At 39.6% G+C, this 19,874-nt stretch overlaps 1 protein-coding gene across 2 annotated transcripts; it reads right to left on the bottom strand.

The window, feature by feature from the left end:
* Positions 1 to 471: 471 nt before the first annotated feature.
* LOC111264803 (lysyl oxidase homolog 2) lies at positions 472 to 16,680 on the bottom strand. 2 transcript variants are annotated; one of them, XM_022840980.2, is made up of 10 exons: positions 14,924 to 16,680; positions 14,019 to 14,095; positions 12,639 to 12,797; positions 12,124 to 12,280; positions 9,847 to 10,032; positions 8,852 to 9,011; positions 8,496 to 8,591; positions 6,829 to 6,955; positions 4,695 to 4,820; positions 472 to 1,067 (listed from the first exon to the last, which is right to left on the bottom strand). In XM_022840980.2, exons 1-10 carry the CDS (start codon positions 15,216 to 15,218, stop codon positions 945 to 947), a joined length of 1,506 nt encoding a protein of 501 aa, XP_022696715.1. In that variant the 5' UTR covers positions 15,219 to 16,680; the 3' UTR covers positions 472 to 944. The 2 variants fall into 2 exon arrangements, with proteins under 2 accessions (XP_022696715.1, XP_022696716.1); XM_022840981.2 differs by having other exon boundaries at positions 8,852 to 9,008; positions 14,924 to 16,678.
* Positions 16,681 to 19,874: the final 3,194 nt, after the last annotated feature.

The raw sequence follows: 19,874 nt of genomic DNA on the forward strand, positions 1-19,874 counted from the left end.
CTACTGGGGCTGCCATACTTCACAGGTTTGAATCACGACCATCGACTCCACTATTTAAGAAGTTTATTGTTGAACTACGTTGGACTAAATGTGTGCATACCAAATGCTACAGTAAAACGAGATCGAATTCAATAAGAGTATCGCACTTTTGGGAAGGGTTCAGTCTCCATTGTACTGCGCCGTTTTAGCTTCTGTGCACGCAGTACGCATGTAACTGAAATAAAAAAAGTCAGCTAATCCGAACTGTGGGTACAGTATAACGCAAAAGTCTTACTTCTGCGACGCGCGCAGAAGCGCCGTTCACAAACTACAATCCGATCGAACGCACAGATCTGTTCCATTTGCTAACGAGAAACAGCTATTTTTAGTGCTTTTTACCTTCACTGAAGTTTCCTTAAAGTTGTACTAGTAAAAATTAGGTTTGTTTTGTTTTATCAAGTCGGTCATTTATTGCAAAAACGACTGCCGATATGATCTATAGTCGTAGTAAATTTATTTTGTAAGTCATATGGCCTTATATACATAAGTGATTATATATGATCCGTGTGCATGTGCACCATATATATGAATTGGTTTCTAAAACTGTCTTAATCTAGACTAAGAGACAGAATATCTAATAAATATCTTGAATCTTCAGTGCGGTACAACGCATTGCCGTGCTAATAAGGTCCAATTGAAGAATATGCTTGCCGTTCTCAGACTCGTTGAACTCAGCTCTGTAAATTGCATTCTGTTTTATGCATATGCATCAGGAGGCACACCGAAAAGTGGCAATGTACATTTTGATGGACGTTCAGTGTAATAAATCAAATTAGAGTGATATTCTTCTCCCGCGCAACACGTTCATACTGAAGTGGCAGTTTTGGCCTAGGACGAAGGCTGTCAATTGATTGAATCTAGCACGCATAGGAAATGGCTTAATTATATAATTCAATCTTGTTCCCTTAGGGTCGTTCATAGAGGCAATTTCTTACGGCTGCATATTGTTCGGTGTAGATGAGCTCACAGGAAGCCGCGTTATTATCGAACGTCGCCTCGGCTAGTTTGTAATCGGGATTGATCTTCACCTGGAAGTAACATCACTGCTAAACAAATTACTTTGATAGTGATATTTTTTTAAATATTCCCCATGATTCAGTGACAAAAAGATGTCGTTGCTCAGAGTAATTTCGCCTAGGTTCGGCCTTGGTGGCTGCTCGAAGACAACATCGATAATGATCCCCAACCCAGCGGTTTATTCAACAAAGTCATTGCTGAATGTGATCAATCGGGCTTAATGAGGCACTCGCTTTCAAAAAAAATATCTATTATTTGTATGTAAATAACCAGTCCTAATTGTACGATGAGAAATAAGAACTTTTTCGGTCACTCAGTTGTAATATGATTATCTATCTGAACTAATGGGTCGCTCATCCAATTCGCAGTGTCACCGTTACTCGTTAGTCGACTTCTCGACAAGCGCACGGAATGAAGAATGTTGTAAGAATTTAGCAGACTCAAAATTGCCGCGTGATATGAATAGTTGCTCTTTCTGACACTCGGTTTCTTCATTGGACAGAGCCGGTCGAAGCCTGCCAGTAATATGATTCAACATGATACTTTCCTTAGTCTGAACCTTATCAGATTGTTACCTGGTTCATTTGACAGATGATATCATTTTATGATTTCATCTAGACCGTGCATAGATACGCTGTCATGAGCAAAAGAAGATCGTACACTTAACTGCACTGGTTTTATACACGTTAAACCCTTTTTGTTTTTCCTACGACAGCACAGTGACGTTACAACATTAGTATACGCTAGTTGTTGTTGTTGTTGCTGATATTCAGCACTATTACTATTATTGCTATTAATATTCGACCGCTCACCTGAACAAAATAAGCGAAGGAAGTCTGCAGAACGCTACTATTATAGTGTAAGTTGTTCCTTCTTCGATGCCCCCCGGGTAGACAATAAAATATTTATTGCGTCATTATTTTGTTTTTTGCTTAGGGGGTCAGCTCACGCGAAAAATTCCACGTTTGTAGAGACTACTGAACGATTTTTAGTTGCTTGTTTTAACCAGCCTATGTGGTTCAGTTCTTCTTGCGGAACGCTGTTGGTTAGCTACCTCGTCTCGTTACGTCCCGTGCAGTCGACCTGGGTGATTTTAATGCTAATAACATATTTTGCGACATGCTCGTCGAACGGTTAAACCTCCGGAAGCTGTCTCTGTCTACTTTTTTGTGCACAGAACAGGATCTTCAAATGTGTTGATCTTGGTGAAGAAAAGTTAAACGTCACTATGCCAAGAGAGTACGTAACCTTCGTCCCCGTTTTCATTTAACCTAGGTCATTATCCATCGCAACCGAAGTCGGATGCTGAACAATGGAAGGTGGCCAGGGCTGTTGGTTCCTGTTTGCCTGCGGTATGTTTTAGCTTTCAAATATAAAAGAAGACTAGTCGAACCCTTGCGTAATTTGTGACTTACTATAGCCTCTGAGCCAGTGTAAAATCGTCTACTTAAAATGCACTCGTTTATATAACACCACACTACACGTCAAGATAGGAGACAGAGCGAATACAAACGACTTAATACAGAGATTCCCTATGCGTGTATGGCTGTGCTTAGATTACGTTTTTTTTCCGCATACTATAGTAATACACAACCGGGCTGCGACTGACCACAGTCGCTCAGCACATTTCGCCATGTATAGTACGTATAGTTCAGTATACCCTCGCGTATGAGTCTCTTCCTCCAGCATTTTGTAAAAACCCACTACTCTGACTTAAAGCTATGTTTCGATAAAGCTACCCAAAGCTTCGAGAAACGATGGCCGATGTTGAGCACTATTCGGCTAACCCACGAAACCAAGCAACAGACGAAACGATGTAACAATATGTAAATCTTCTCATTTGAAAACAGACAGAGATTAGCCGGGTGGTGAACGAAGCGGCCGAAACTCAAACGAAAACAATCAGCACATTCGACGAGGTCTGGGATGATGAAGTACTCTTTAGTGATGGAAGCTTTCACGGTGGCCTTAAAGCACATCGCTGGAAAATAGGACTGACCAGATAATATGAATACACAGATCATTATATCAGATATTGAGGCAATCAACGGGGGGAGGAGGAGGAGAACGAGGCCGGATCAGTGAACGGAGCAGCTAAGTAAAAATGACCTTATTCACGCCTTTTTCGTTGGCGTTGGTTTCAAACTAACACATATATATATATATATATATATATATATTAGAGCAAAAATATTTGCTCACTGGAAATGAGGGATGTTACCCCATCTGGCCAGCGTAAATTGAAATTGTGACTGATTTTTATCGTACAAAGCCAGGTGGGAATAGACAGAAAGTGATGTGTGGACGAAGGAAATTGCTTCAGTCAACGGGCGTAGAGACAATCAGACGCGAATATGGAAGTGAATTGAAACAGCAGAGTGCATATATTAGGGGTAACTCGTGCATTGTAAGGAACGAATACAACCCTCCCGTCAGAAGGAAGTGCTGCAGAGAAAGCGATACCGTGATCTGCAATGTGCTTACTTCGATGAATGTAACTAAGTGGACATATTTTTTTAAACAAACAACCCAACCCATTAACTCGTTTTGAGTAATGCTGATTGATAACTAGGGATTGATTGTAATCGAGTGCGGTTAATGACCAGCGTAAGTCTGAGATATAACATGGGTACCCATTGCTCCGATGGTGATTTCAGATTTGGCCTAGTTGTGTTAATCAGGTTGATGATCTCTTTAGAAGTGATGTTCTCAGAAGAATCAAATATTTATTTTGCTTAAAGTGAACTCGTTCTGTGTATCACACTTTGTTCCATCTCAAGCTATCAAGCATGTCAATTTTTCTTATGTCAATCAAGATTATTAATCGAATCATGCATCGCATCTTTTACATAAAATGAACAGGTCACTTGCCGTAAATACTAGCTCGCAGTAAAACAAAATGGTTAAGGCCATTGCGCCATCGGTGTCAAGCCGGGAACAACAGCAATAGTACGGGTAACAATCTGAAGTTGTGCCTAACGGCTTAAATCCACGATGTACGGTGTAAAAAGTGATCGTATGCGTAACGCACAATTTACCGTGAATAGTTAGTGAAAGTTAGCTGTTCTCGTTCTTCTTCTAAGCAGCTTTAAGTTTGAAAAATAGATATCGCCAAAACCCGACCTGTCTATATCAGCTCACGATGGCTGTCGTACGGTGACAAAAATCATGTAATGCACTGCATAGCTTTGCTCCATTTTCAACTTTCCGTCTTCCGTAGTTCTCTCTGTTCGTTTGTCCCCGTAGAGAAATCCACTAACATATAGAAAATTATTCCTAGCTGAATGAAAACGATTAATGTCTGCACTTAGATGTTGAGTAAGCCCTATTTTATAAAAATAAAAAGGGAAGGCAAATGCTAATGAGAAAAAGACAAAACATGATGCCCCTTATTGTTATCCGAGCAACAGCCGATTCTGCCAGAGGCTATTATAATAAATGGCAGCGAATCCAGCGCCGTCTGAGCGACCAGCAATTATGATAAGGCAAAAAAATTGTATGTATGAAGCCAGGAGGCTTAATATCAACTAGATTATAGTGTAGAGTCGTGGAGTTCGTATTCTATATATATATGACATGATTATTATATGGCACCTTCTGTATATATCTATAAATCAAAGTATGTAATGAGCTGGTACCTTGAACGTGTAGTTTCCTACAGGTATATCGGTCACGTCCACCCATTGGCAGTCAATGTTGTGAAGATACGTATCCACGCAACCGACGGAGATGCCTTGATCACCATAGTTTGCGCATGCGTAAACCTACATAAAATAAGATTCGTTATTAGCTTTACTTCCACTGAAATCATACAAAATTCCCAAAAATAAATAAATCAGATTGATCAATCTGCTATCGCTCTGAGCAGGGTAAATGATAAAAAAGCGGCTAGAATGTGATTATTTAGCAGACGGATAAGTCAGCAATTTAGAGGCCGTTAAACATACCAACCATAATCAAAATAAGCAAAGTAACGAATGTTCATATGTAATTATTAGGACGTCGAATGTCGGCTACGAAAGGGGCATGGGTAACGGGTCAAAAAAATTGCTCTTTAGATGACATCTGTTAACCTTCTTTGCAACGTCGTCTTCAACAATTATATCCTTGTCTCTCAAAGTATTTTCGTCAGTTTCTCATATAATTAATGTGTCGTACATGTCCCGCCTATCATTGTTTCTTCAAGTGCGCAGCTCACTAGACGTAAAGCTTTACCAGACATATGGCACCAAAGCAGTGAAAGGCATTACGCCCTCAAAAGGCATATTTATTAGAATAAATTGTTTCTATCAAGGGCGAACGCAGGGTTTTATGGTGGAACTCACCGTAAGTCGAATGCTAAAAATAAACTTTACATTGAATCTATACAGAACTTCATGACAATTCAAAGCCGCCTCTTCGGCTTATTCAGTTATCTCAATAGATATAATTAGCAAGCCAGAATTTATTTTACGATATACATTCGCTGCAATGGAGCCCAACCAAAACGAACCGAATGTAGACACATTATCCAAAACATAGGATCTCGGACAGCTGTGTATATTTGAGGTCCACCTCTATTTGGGTTCAGGAACTAGTATACAACTAACTAAACTAGTATACAACCTATAGTCAGCATCAGTTTGCCTAAGCTCCGAAATTTTCATCGGGTGGGGGTTACAGAAAAATAAATTCGTAGAGGGTACAATTATTTCTGTATGATTTGGTGGTTACTCAATTGGCGTGGTCATGCTGTTGGCATTTTCCTTTCCGTCTCGAAAAACTGTTTGGAAGGTATTTCCTATGTGCGAATAAATCAACTTTAATTCAATATATGACATGAAATATGGCAGAATTGAAAGAATAAATCTTCGAAGAAAAGTTAGTTTTATACGAGCGCAAACGTTTGTCTCACCTGCGCTTAGCGAGCGTGCTTTCTTGATAAATGCCTTCTTAGTTGCCAGCACAAAAATGTAAATTAAAAAAAAAACCCAAATCTCAGCAATGGTTTACCGGAAGCCTTATGCTGATAAACTGAGCTACGTCATCGAAGCTTGGGCCAGACAACAACAACAACGTCTCAAAATTTATATTTCCTTTATGGTAATGTAAGCATTAATCGTGAAACGGCAATATCGAATAGATCGCTTACATGATCCTTTAAAGTAAAATTGCACAAAGGCAAACACCTCATTTATTACCACGTTTAACCTAGCGAGTTACCGTCCAAAAACAATGGTTAAGTAGACGAAGCTGTCACTGAATTTGCAGTCTGTTTAGCCTAGACAATTGCTTCGTCTGTGTCAAATATTCTAGAGAGGGTGGCAGTCGAGACTGCAGTTCTGGGTTTCTAAGAAATAAGCTCTATATTAAAAAAAATATATAGCACTGATCTAATTCTGATTGCTCGTATCGAAGTTCTATAGAGTATAGAACGTACATTAGTTTCGACTTTCACAATGGACCTTCCTTCGACTTTTATTTCAACGATAATTGTACTTAAGTTAATTCTTATCTTGAACATTATTTTAGAAGAAGTTACCTGTACTCAAATACAGATTTGGTTTGAAATACTTCGCCGAATAGTGTTCAATTGTCCTAGGTGCATGTTTTGCGCTGGTGTACCAAATACTAACGTGGAATTTTTTTTATGTTAATTTTTCTCGCAGAATCACTTTGTTTACACCCGTTTAATATCATTATTTTTATGAGGACTTGTTAAGCGTTGTCAGAACTTGTTTTAGCTCGCCAAATTTCGGAATGCTGCGAAGATTTCCACGCTTTGTCACTAACCTGGGTAGTTGTCTGATCGCAGAAATTATCTTCAAGGCAAAAGGATGCCTTATGGCCCTCGGCCACTTTCTGGCCTGTTGCATTAACTACATCGTAGTGTGCGAAGACCTCCATGGAATGGTAGTGCCTGTTGAGTTAAGATCCGTACGAGACATTTTGCAAGTAAAACATACGACGATAATATCGTTCGACGCCTATCGCTTGAAGAAAAATAAGTGGTTGTGGGAGAACAAATTCGATGCGAGTGTACAGGAAAGTGTGCTCTATGGGTTAGTTACTGGTCAATTCAAGCTACAAGACGAACTGGTATAGCACATTTTAACATTGCGTATATGCTTACGTGAACATGAGATTTAGATATTATTATTCGATCAGAAGCTTTTTTAATCATAACAAATAAAAATCCTCTGTTTTTAATTTGTATGAAATTCCGTTGGCAAGAATCCCATCCAACTATCATAAGTACTTAGATTATATTCCAACCTTAGAATCGGGAAAAATCAAGCGTAATTGACTTTGGATAGTCAGTATTTGATTTATGACTATTAGTAATTCTTAATCAATAGGTTAGGCTAGGTGTCCAACCCAGGGTTTCTTTCATATGAGCATATACTCACCTTTCTCTATCAAGGCAGTAGTTCCCGCACGTGTACTTATTTTCCAAAGTCATAGCTGGCAGGTTATTTTTTTCAACTAATAACTTGAAAACGACAACTAATAAAATAAACTATCGGCGCCCCGTGTTCTTATCGGAAAAACAATTACTAAGCCTAATAGTTCGACTTTAAATTCTGGGGCTTCTTGTATATCTTTTACACTACCTGGTAAATCAGGGAGTGGAAAAACACTCACACATCAAAACTGATACAATCAGAATCATCGGCTAGAAGCATTAGATCCTGATCAACGAATATTTTAGTCATAGACTAAAGAAAAAGCCTTCACATTAAGATCGCAAGAAAATCATCCCCTAGTACACCTAAGGTCATAATTTGTTTTGATTTTCTCGAAAGCTGCAGTCCTTCGTTAATGACGATTTCTGTGACGCTGAGAACGGCTTTGCGGCTTCCTTCGCCTTCAGTTTCTTTTATGAACGTGAGTACGCAACAGTGACTAAGTTCAATAGTAGCTTGTAGACTATAGGCTGTAAAGGCGCTCGTAATATAGACATCAGGCAGCCCTGTCATATTCAGCAAGTTTGAAAACATCAGCGCGCAGATTTAGTAATTTCGTTAGGACAGCGTGCTAACGTGTAGATCATCTGGTAACACACTTTTAATCTATGAAGGAGACCCTAGCTACGATGGGTACAGCTGGTGTATGAAACAAATTTTTGCGATGAAAGACAGTCTGACCACATCGATACGAAAAAAAAAAAGTCTTCTTCGAAGTTCATTGTGGAAAAATCATGCCCATATGAAACCTCTTGCCTAGTAAAACAAATCCAGCTTTTTATCGTTGATAAACCTAACGCAAGTTCGAAAGTGTTAGTTTTCGTCGTTTCGAACGATGGTCACTTGGCGAATCGGAAATTCCCGCAGTAAGCTGGATGAAAATCCGACTTGCGCATTGAATTGACTACAGGGATATAATACATTTACTTACACGGTTACAACTTTCGTGCCAAAAGTGAAGATTAACATATCAATTGAACTCATTATACGCACTGATGACAAGCGTGCCATATCCATTGGTCCTTTGGTAAGAATGGTCGAAATGAGATGCTCCCGGTATTCGCCACTCGAGTGGTAAAACGCAGAAGCCTTGCTCCCCATGAAAGCAAAGAAGTGGTAGATAGAGAGTGACATTCATTTAGCTAACCCAATTTAAACGTACAATAGCTTTTTTGTGGAACGTGACGACCACGGCGCATATATATGTTGCCTTAATTTATAACGTATTACAATATAGATGATCATCGTCAATTATATGATTCCAAATGGCGATACGATAATCGGTGTTGGTCTATTATTATGTCTTGTATCGAACGTGAGCATGATAAATATGTTTCAGCGAACTTTACCTGCGACTAAAATAGAAACGGTCATGATCTGCAATCTCATACGCTGAAGACGACAAGCAGTTTTCCTCCATCGCACAGGTAAGAAATGTCAATTGCCGGTCTTCAAGGTATGTCGAACGCTCTAACTCATCTTTGTCGATGACCAAATCAGGAAGTTCTACTAAAGTGAAGAAGCTTATAAGCGACAGATTACCCACATATATATCATTTTGAATATAAGGAAACCGTGGCATACGAGAGATTTGGCGAAAATATTGGACGGACAACAAAACGAAGCAACAGCTCTGGGTGCCAATAAAGTATTAGCAGTTTATCTTGATCAACGCAGTAACCAAAAAACGTTATCGAATCAATGCCGCAATTATGACTAAGTGGTTTGTCAGGTTTGCGGTGGTGTTTTGCCAGTCGATTGCATTTATTGGCAATTAAATTATGTTATGGAATCATTCATAATATTGATAGCAAGCGCTTGGTTGTAATAAGCTAAAATTTGTCCAAAAACTCTAAATAATGGTCATTGTTTTCCTTCTATTGTGGTCTGTTCGAGGCCGACCAAGCAACAGCTCAGTTAGCTTCTCGCGAAACAACAGACCTGTTGAAATTCAATTATAGAAATTGCCATTCTGCGTTTTTAGAAAGGACGCAGTAGAAAAGACGGGCTTCCTTCCAAGCTCTATTACGTGCTTATCATTACATTATCGTTTATTCGTTGTTGGAATTGCTTTAAAAAACGAAGTTTACTTCTGATTAGTCTCATGAGTAGTCATGCCGATACGGATATTTGTTGTCTTAGCAATCAGAGTATTTTTCGTTCAACTCAGAGATCACAAATAGCCTAAAGGGACCAAGTTGTCTTCTAGGTTCCTATAAACACCTTTAATAGCGTTCCTGTAGGATTCAAAAACGATTCTGTTCTCTGAATTAAGACCACTTAAAATCTTGCTTGCGAAAATGGTTAAGCAAAGATCAATGTCAACATTCGCGAAGAAGCAAACCTTCAGCGCACACGACCCCAACAAAGCTGTTATCAGGACAGGTGTCAATCACAGGTGTGTATCTGCAGTCCGCCAGGTTTTGCTCGTCGCCATTACACTTGAGACCTACGATCAATATTGGCACTGAAGAAATATTTACGGTTGCGAAAGCCGAGCCCCGAACACTTTGCTGGCCGTATGCGAAACCTAGAATAATTTCCAATATCAGAATACATAGAAATGACAATCGGACAACAGAAAAAAAGCTATTATGATTATTGAAATGAATTCTGTCTCCATTTTTTTTTGAAACGATATGCTGCAATGTTATATAGCTTTCTCCAAGAGAAATTGAGACAGACAATACCTAAATGTCTATTCTGAAAAGTTCTCGATTTTGGCAAACATGTTCTATGTAAGCAAAATGGTTGTAAATGAAACGGACTGTTTCATTTCTAAGATATGTGTAAATTATACTAAATGCGTTCTTTCTAATTAGAGGTCCTTCAGGACTCCTAGTGGATTTTTGGCTGAAAGGAATCTTAATTTCAAAGTTAGTTGATCTTAATTATATTGTTGGTTGGAAAAACAGATGTTCAATTCCATAAACCCGAGTTCTCTTTACTCAGGCAACGGCTCTAGGCAACATAAACCAATAAATGGCTAACGCCCTTCAGGTACAAGATATCTCAAGATACGCTTCAAACAGTTAAACGAAAAAATCCATGAAAATATTGACTTCACAGGCATACGCTTATAACACTGACACGTTGAAACTAGATGCTGAGTTTTTGCCCGTGAACATAGCGTCATTGGCCGAAAATGGCATTAGATGTTGATTGTAAAAAAACATGTTTGCCTAAGGAGTAATTTACTAAGATGCCACGATTTTTTTTCCAATATATATCTCTTTATGGACGACATTAGTGATTATTACGCGAATGATGAGACAAAGATCTACGAGCTCGAATCAGAAATTGCTCTAATTATTGTTAATTGTAATGCAGCAGGTCGTATAAGCGGCCAAGGAGATTCAATGATCGACATTCAATGTCCTGCAGCATTAAGGCTTTCTGTTGCGCGCACAATATTATTAGTTCTTTGTCTTGAATTTCATTTAAGATCACTCATGTACGTACAAACAAAAAAATATGTGTCTACTTGTATTATTAACCGCCGATTTGTAAGGCCGCTATCCAAAGTACGGCTTCGATTTGCACCAGAGAAAACGTTTCCCACGAAGCTCGTTGAGCATTCTGAGCCAACGTTTGTACTGTAAAACGAGCTGTACTAGTACAGATTTCGGTAAAAATTTTAGCCTCTAAACACGTTTTATTAATGACATAGCGCAAGATAATTTGAAAGAGGACCGCAAGCGAATTATCTTCTGCAGAATTTCAGATTGACTAGGGGATTTTGCTGTTTTGAGTTATGGCAGAAATTTCTCAACGAATAACGTTATCCAGAAAATCTACTCTGTTATGCACGGCTCAACTCAACTCGTGGCTCGGCCATTTTATTTACAACAACAAGAGATCTCTGTGAAATGATGAAAGCTTGTGAAATAAAATGAACAGCATTCTCCTCCATTTGCAGTCTTGAACCCCATAGGGAAAAGCTGGGCAAGTTGATCGAGGAAATTACCTTTATTAAGAGATCCAATGGCACATGGATATGTCTTTTAGAAACGAGCTATAAATTACTTTTAAAAAACAGAATACTTGTACATACACCTAAAGAAACTGTTATGGCTGAACGCAATTTACCATTTGGGCAAACTTTAGTGCATTATAAGAAGTCTCTGATGTAGAAAACACGAATGGGTTGATCCTATTCACTCCTCATGAATATACGCGGAGATCAGGCAGACTGCGCCACGGGTTTACAGTCAAAGCTCACAATACGCTATGAGGCTAGCTCCTTAAGCGTTCTGCTGGAATCAGCATCAAATAAGCTGTCTCTCTGACGCAGATTCGGCGATTACGCGCATTGTAAACATAACACAGTAGCACAGGCGAAAAATTTGTGTGACTAAAATGTTAAACCGATGATAGATCATTGATGATCGCAATGACTGCGAACGAACGCTTGTGTAAGTCAATAACAATCCGTGTAAGGCTGACCAAAGCCCGCACAGCCGCACAGGCATGTTTGAGACACGATAAATCTACTGAACGTTACTTTATGTAATCTTCGTGCTCCTAAAGGTATCCATTTGATCCAGGGTATTCCTTCAGGGAAAAGTATGTTTGGAAATGTTTTCGTACCCTCTAAGCATTCTCGACGTTTACTACTTACCAGCTTGTCGACATACGCTCATTGTTTCAAGCATACCAAAGCCGTCAGCACAAATTAGACCCCAAAGCTTCTGTCGCTCGTCGTACACTTCGACTCGACCCTCCATCAGGGTGCGACCGTTCCGGAGTCGGATTCTGAGGTCCGTCGGGAAGAGCCTCTTGAACAGACCGACGAGGCCACCGTTAGAACGATAGGTTTCCTTGAGCTTTCATATTTATTACTATTTATTTATTAATTTACTATAATCTTTTTCCTGCTGTATATTAATGCATGAACCTTCCACGAGTTTATTCTTGTTGAAGGTGATTAATCCTTTGAGCTACTGAATATATCGTAATAGCTATTTTTTAAAAGTGTTTGGCAACTAGTAGACCCGAGTTCTTTTTTAAAAATACCTGCCAACAACAACCCATCACTGTGAATGATCGCAAAACAGCTGCAAAACCTAGAGCTCTACGATAAGCATTATCACTTGTGTACTGAATAAGTTGACCGTTCGTTCGTCATCGCCTTACCCTGAGGGGCTCGAAGAAATCTTGCGGTTTGTCTGGCGGGAGGTCGACAATCGAGATTCCTACATCATTTTTACCTACTTCGACAAAAGGTCGAGGGGTGGTCTCTTCCTCACGGATACACCTCACGCCGGCCAGTTCCGTCGGTTCACAATCATGCACCTAAAACCAAATTAGGGAATCATCGAAAACAAGCACATTCATGATTGAAATAAAATAGAAGCCCGTGTGCCTAACTTTATTTCTGCACAAAGAAAATTGAACGTGAGTTCGTATTTTTACATTATTACCAGTTATTATTATCCTATAGTCTTTCTAAGAAAATTAAATACAATTAATAATGAACCTCACCAGAGGTAGTGTACTAAGGTTTCTTTAAATACATATAATCTGTAACAACTGAATTTATGTATAATAATCTAAATTTTCTTCGAACATTAAGTCCGTTTAATGCTGCTGAATGCCATGAACGTTCGGATCGGAAAAAAAAATAAAAATTTAATGTGTGCTTGTTTAATTCTCCTGTTACGTTATATAACTCAACAAAAGTGCCCATCTTGATTAAATTTTATATCGAAGCATATGTCAAATACCGCAACAACAATGGTGTAGACAGACACACCAGATTTAAGTCCCTTCCTCAAATAAACCATCTATTGGAAGCTTTTTTTTATTTATGAAATTACGAATGATTTTAAATTATTTATTGAAATAAATATCTGTTAAATTTTTCTAGATTAGTTTGGCATCTCATTTCAGTTCATTTACGGTCTGTGCCTCTGTGTTACGCAGCTTCAATGCAATAGTCGTTAAGACTCGAAATTTTGTCCGAGACTGCTCCGATAAGCTTTGTTTTGGCCATTAGTCGACTTTTTCCTTGTATGCGAAGATTAACATATGTATCCGCTTCTGATATTCTAAATGAAGTGCGACAAATTGCAGTGATTTCCCATGGCACCTTCTGCGTAGTAGACATGCACACATATAGATATTGTAATTCCTTGTTTCAAATATGGCTAAAACAAGGCCTTTGGGAGCAACGAGATACCCTTCCAACTTAGCCGTACCTACACGTGTAAGTAAAGTCGGACAGGTAAAGCTATCATATATGCGGTAGAGGATCTATCTGAGATGTAGTCCAAAGAAGTATTTAGAGCAAAAGCATTTGTTCAAATATTGCTTAAAAATAGGAATTGACATAACCTAGAAATTACCGAGCGTGAAAATCACTGGCATACTGGTTCGCACCCTATAAACAGCAATGACTCTTACCCCCAAAAGATCCTCCTTTAAGTTTCTGACGATATCTAATTTACGTAAAAGATCGTAATTGCTGTATGCAAATATAAAAAAGTAATCATCAAATAATTGATATTAACTAACCTGCCAACCAGGAAAATGACACTCAGTGAGTGTTTCTTCGCTACCGGAACAGTAGAGGTCATCCATAAAGATTTGTCCTGCCATAAAAAAGCACAGACCAACGTTACGATGGAAGAAGCACTGGGGTTTGATTCCGGTTGTAGTCCCTATTGTTTTTATAACTATGCGTACATAAAATTTAGAAGTAACGAATTCTAATAAGACCAAAATCAGATAACGATACGCGCCAAGAAACGTATTGCATTTAGTTGATACAGATACGCTACATAAATCAACTGAAGATAGGGTTTAAGCAAAGATTTGTCAATAGCAGGAATTTTCAAAAGATGGAAGCAGGTCACTTGTGTTGTGCATATGTTGTAAGCGGAACTTTACCTTTTAAGTCTGCCTTCTCCAGCCCAGTGACATCAATTTCAGCATAATAAAAAAATAACCAAAACTTATAACTTCGTAAAGTACTTATTTATTCATGATTTATCTTGCGTTCTTGTCAAATACATCTAACATCATATAATACAGCTTGTGACATCCAAGCCTCTAATCAAGAAGACACAGATCCGTGCACACGGCTTAAATTCTATATATCTGCCTTTTATATGAGACCCGGTATTTCTGTCAGTTTCATCCATGGCATCACGAAATACCTAGCATCACTACTGGACAAATGGTAGCAATCGGTTAAAGATAGTTTTAAATTATTTACTTAAAATTATACATAGGGCTCAGTTCTTTAGATGACCTATGTTTCCGTAATACAATACCTCACTATTTGAAATCAATGTTCTGTCAAGTGAAATTCTCCGAACATTTTTATAGAAATAAAAATATATATGTTCCACGGTATCCAACAGTCTTGCTGAAATACTGTTGTGCGTAAATGTGTTTTTCTCAGCTCATTTACTTACGTCCAGCACCAAATTCTCCGTCATACGTTACAACATCGATTCCTTTGAAACCAAGTTTACGACATACAACTCTGCCTTCGGCTTCGTCCCATTCATCGTCGCAGATCGAACCCCACTGATTTTTATGGTAGACCTCAACGTGGCCTTGGCCTTCGTGGGTAGTGATTCGAGTTCCTATGGAGAGGCGCAGCTCGCCTTCTTTTGCTGCATCGGCACTCCCGAGAAATGCACAGTAAAGGCAGCGCGTAACAGCCACCGTTGAAATTATTTGCACTATTCTCCATCTGAGTGACATCCTTTTGACGATCAAAGCAGACAACGTTAATATATGAATTGCGTAGGTATCCAAAGGTCATGCACGATAATTAGTGGAAAGCTGCGTCTCCCACTTGGATGCCCAATTGCAGATAGATAAATATGGTATTCTTTTTTTGTTAGGAAAGCACCCCACCTATCTTTGCCTAAATGCACGTGCCTTTCCAAGCAATCAAATGAAAAAGGCTTCGCATTTCCTCGTTTTCAAATCGCCTATTGCCAAAGCTTTAAGCATTTGTTTCAGAGACTAGCACACACGCTTGGTTGCATTTGTGATTATCTTTAACACGGACACGGTGACCAGCTAGGTTGTACTACGGTCGTCAATAGCTGTCAGTGCATTTTGTCCGAATATTCTTAATTTGCAAGTTTGAGCCGATAATCACGTCACACTGCTTCTTGCTATTTGCCTTCTGCACCGTCGGACAGTACCATTCAGGACAATGGTTAAGCCCCAGTGATAGGGCAGTGGATAATATGTTTATTTTCTAAACTTAGGAACACATGGTGGTGTAGAGGTTCGACTCCAGACGTAGTCAGCTGTCCAAAGTAGTGCCTAGCCACTTAAGTACCAGACGTAGAAGACAAAAACACGATAGTACAATGGTCACAACGGTGACTTTAGAACGGGATCTTGCACGTCGTCACCATCGTATCCTTTGTCGAAAGTGACAGTGTTATGACACGTTTGACCGGCTGACTAGAGTATGTCGGTGGCCTTGTAGCAAAAAACAAATTGTACCAATTATTGAATCGCTATGGCGTAATAACCGCGTGCTGTAAACGGAGTTCTTCTTTTTGTTGTCGACATATATGAGGAAGGAAAAAGGAGGGCGAGAGAGAGATATAAAGACGGAAAGCCACGGAAAAGTTGCTTGGAAGTCGAACGCTGATTGTCAATGGGATAAGTACCCCATCTTCTCCGCCCTCTAGACTGTAGCGCACACCAGACAGCAGTGCACAGGACTTTGGTTAACAGCGACACCGGTGGCCGTACAGTGCAGACAGAGACTTGGGGAAAATGACGAAGGTGACTGAGTTGAACACTACAAACCAGACGGAAAGAAATAGCTACGCTGTAAGTGGCTATTAGCCCTCTTAGGGCAAAGCGTGTCGCCGGTGTCCTGCGTTTGTCTTCGTTTCTGCTTTTAGTCGCCGCGCGCTTTCTTCGCTGGCTACCTAGCTGTTTCCTTGGCTGGTTGACGCCACTGACATTGAATAGTGCCGTCACTTGCACTCTACGGAGTATCAGCGTTAATTCTACTACTACACTACTGCTATTGGACAATGTTAATGGCAGCTAATGGTTTCATTTCGCTTGCGTATATTATCATTAGCCGACCAAAAGTCGCAATAGCGGCCGCTGCGCAAGAATTTTACCGTCGTGTCACATCAGCACACCAGTGATGCTATTCTCCCGGGCACAGCTGCCGCCGTCCCAGCCGTTGATACCTTCTAGCTCCTGGCTATCCTCGCGGTTATCCTGTTCACCCCGCGAAAGTCATCACACTCGGCGAATAGGCGACACGGCGAAAGACAGATTCGCACACGCTACGGGTCACCCGACTCGCATACCGTACTCACCTCTGCGTCGCCGCCGGGGAAGGGGAACGGCGCGAGGGGGGTGGTCGAAGCACCGGCTACGTCTTTGGGGGAAGATCGCGAGAATAGGGTATGGATTCAATGCAATGTACGTAGGTCTTGATAATAGTTCGTTCTCTACGCTTTCATTACCTCCACCGTTAACCTACAAATGCGACGACGGTTACTGTTAGTGCTCGCAAACAGCGAAGATTTAACAGTAAGAGCAAATTACTGGATGTCGGCCTTAAACCTGTTCACAACTGATTCGATGACTCTCCGCTGGTTCAATAGAGAGAGGATGGAATAACACTGCACCATGTTAAGAAAGCGGAAAGCACAGTCGTCGCCGGCCAAGTGCTGCCAATAGGCCAGCCCAGGAATATCATCGAGTTCGAGTAAGAATAGAAAATTCAATTTCGTTGCCGGCTAACTAACGCCTGCTATTGCTATAAGATTAAACGCATACTGACAGATCAGAGTCGTGCTATTAGTTTGTTAGTTGTTGAATTCCGTATATAGAATGGCCTCCTGGTAACTACGAACTAAGTAGGTCACATCGTTCAGCTACTGAGCAGCGTTAGCGAGAGCAGGAGGGTCTAACAAACGTAAATACCGTCGATCAGGCTGGTGCATACGAGAGCAGTTCGTTTACATGCCAAGGAACGATATAAAAATCACTTTGTCCCTCAGAACGCCACACAAAGGTCAAGGGCTCAGTGATTAAGATTTCATGTGTATTAGACCACATAATCCTGTTTTACTAGGAGTACGAGTAATTTCTTATATCAACCATAAAGCTGATAGGCCCCTTCCCTCTTTAAATGCGGATTTCTTTATTCTCCTCGATCCTATTTGCATATCGGAATTTTAGGAGATAAATATATGGTAACACCATCCTAAATGTATCTCTACTGAATACGACCTTCAAAGGTTGCTTAGTCGGCACCCAGATCGACCTGAAGAACTACGTCGATCAGGACTACAGTTAGAGAAATTCTACGTGAAGGGAATTCCTCTAACAATAGTTTGGGATATCAAGAAAACTTGAAAGGCGTAAAGTTGTGGTATACTAAGTAGATCTGCGTAACCACCTAGCATTCGGTCTCCTGTCAAAGTATAGAAATGCATTCTACTATACTCGCTGTAGTTCCATTGTGCGAAAAACTTGACCGTTTGTTCAAGGTCAACCCACAATATTTAATATCTGCTATTATAACAGAAGGTCACCTTCTTATCGCCAATATCAGTTGAATAGAGCAAATAATTTTTCAACCGACATGATAGGACGAGCGTAGTGTAATACAATACATATTAATTCTGGTCATGGAAAACGCACTTTCCTACCCTCGGTTAAATTTCCGTAGCGCGCTAGCGATCCAAAACTACTTCTTGAATTACTCCCTCCCCACTTAATCAACAAGTTCTTGTTGAGTTTAAGCGATATCTCCCTTCAACAGTGTCGGAATTTTATCCTAAGACGCCTCCCAACATCTGAGCCGTAGATCACCTATCGTAAAATTCAACGCAGAGTTCCTAAAATGTAGATGAGCGTTTCTCACGAATACTATTTACACAGAAGAATCGTCCCGAATTGAATTCATATTCTGTTATCTGTGTATTGCCCAACACTGACCTACGTTTAAAAAATGAGTAGCATACAGTGCATCAGATGGAACTCCATTTATGTTTCCATCTTGTTTGCACGAAAATAGAAATAAGAAATAGCTCAAACTTTTCGAAGCTTATAGAGTGATGTTAGATTTTTGAGCGACAGTCTCTCCAAAGCTCGACTGCTGAAACAGTCAAAACCTGGGTTGAACATTCATTTATACATTTGAGCGCTAAGCTAGTATTATATCGCTCTATTACAATATACTAAGCACAGCTTCCAAAGGATAATACTATACAGACGTCACTCCACAGCCTTAACTCGAAATCATATATGGTAGTTGATTTTGGCTATGCCATTTATGATAATTTTGTTTTGGATGGCTAATACTAATCTTCTGGTGATCGGTTGCGTGTCTTCGGTTACAAACTATCGATGGTGCAATGTACAGATCAAAAGTTGCGTCACTTGTTTTTTTGAAACAAAATGATCTAAATTTACATCGCTACCAAAGTGACAAACCCACATGTTATGGTTTGCCAGCTTTGTAGTTTTTAAAACGTTTAGTACGCTTGTTATCGCAATTTGACACTTTTTTTTGTCCTACTCTACTCGAAATGTCTAAAACTAATAACAGTGACTATAAAAAGAATACATAAAATAGAAGGAATTGTTGTAAAAGAAATTGTTCAAATATAGGCTATCAGCTATCAGCCGACTATAGAGAACATGTTAATGTTAAAGAATTTGAAGGGATGCAGAAGTGTAACCTTGCACAAAAGTTGCAGCGTAAAGGATCTTTCAAAATGACCAAAGAGCTAAACTGTATCATAATCCTTTTAGATATAAAATAAGTTAGCTCTTTATTTGCATGTATGTTGGCCTTGGAAAGATCCAAAAAAGAAGCAAGATAAGTCCAGGCCATTTATAGCAAATGGGCTTAGTCTGACGTGAAAACTCTATGCTCAAAACCTCATTTTCAAGCTTACAAATACCAAAAAATTATTCGGTCAATCTAAAGAATTCGCGCTAACGGACAATACTATCGGGTCAGTTTTACCTGTTTAATATTGAGTATGAGTATCTTATTCAATATTGGATGTCAACGGACGGTGCGATGGCGGGAAGGGTAGCAGAGCTTATAAATATGTTATTAGCCCTTGGACGACCTTCTGTTTAAAATGCCTCATACCATCTAGCTTTAGGGACTTTTAAGCTTCACTATTACATAGATTACTAAGTGCACGCATGGGCACCAGACTCGTAACGTAGCCAGCCATGACATTTTGTTCAACTGTTCTGGACGAAAACGGTTGCAGTTCGTGCTACTAGTGCCAAAGAGTAATGGACCTGTGTGTTTAAAAGGCACAATTTCCTCTGCGTTTTTTGAAATATACTCACTCACTCTTTGAAGATTATCTTATACTTTCAGCGATGAAGATG

This window comes from Varroa jacobsoni, unplaced genomic scaffold, assembly GCF_002532875.2.
Source record: "Varroa jacobsoni isolate VJ856 unplaced genomic scaffold, vjacob_1.0 scaffold_900, whole genome shotgun sequence".
In the NCBI taxonomy this organism is placed as follows: Eukaryota; Metazoa; Arthropoda; class Arachnida; order Mesostigmata; family Varroidae; genus Varroa; species Varroa jacobsoni.

Bases quoted from the DNA above. Each gene is read 5' to 3' on its own strand.
- LOC111264803 (XM_022840980.2), bottom strand. From the start codon at position 15,218: ATGTCACTCAGATGGAGAATAGTGCAAATAATTTCAACGGTGGCTGTT. The intron at 12,798-14,018 runs GTTAGTTAATAT...ATTTGGTTTTAG, and splicing joins GTCATTTTCCTGGTTGGCAG to GTGCATGATTGTGAACCGAC. The intron at 9,012-9,846 runs GTTTGCTTCTTC...TCTTCACTTTAG, and splicing joins TGGGGTCGTGTGCGCTGAAG to TAGAACTTCCTGATTTGGTC.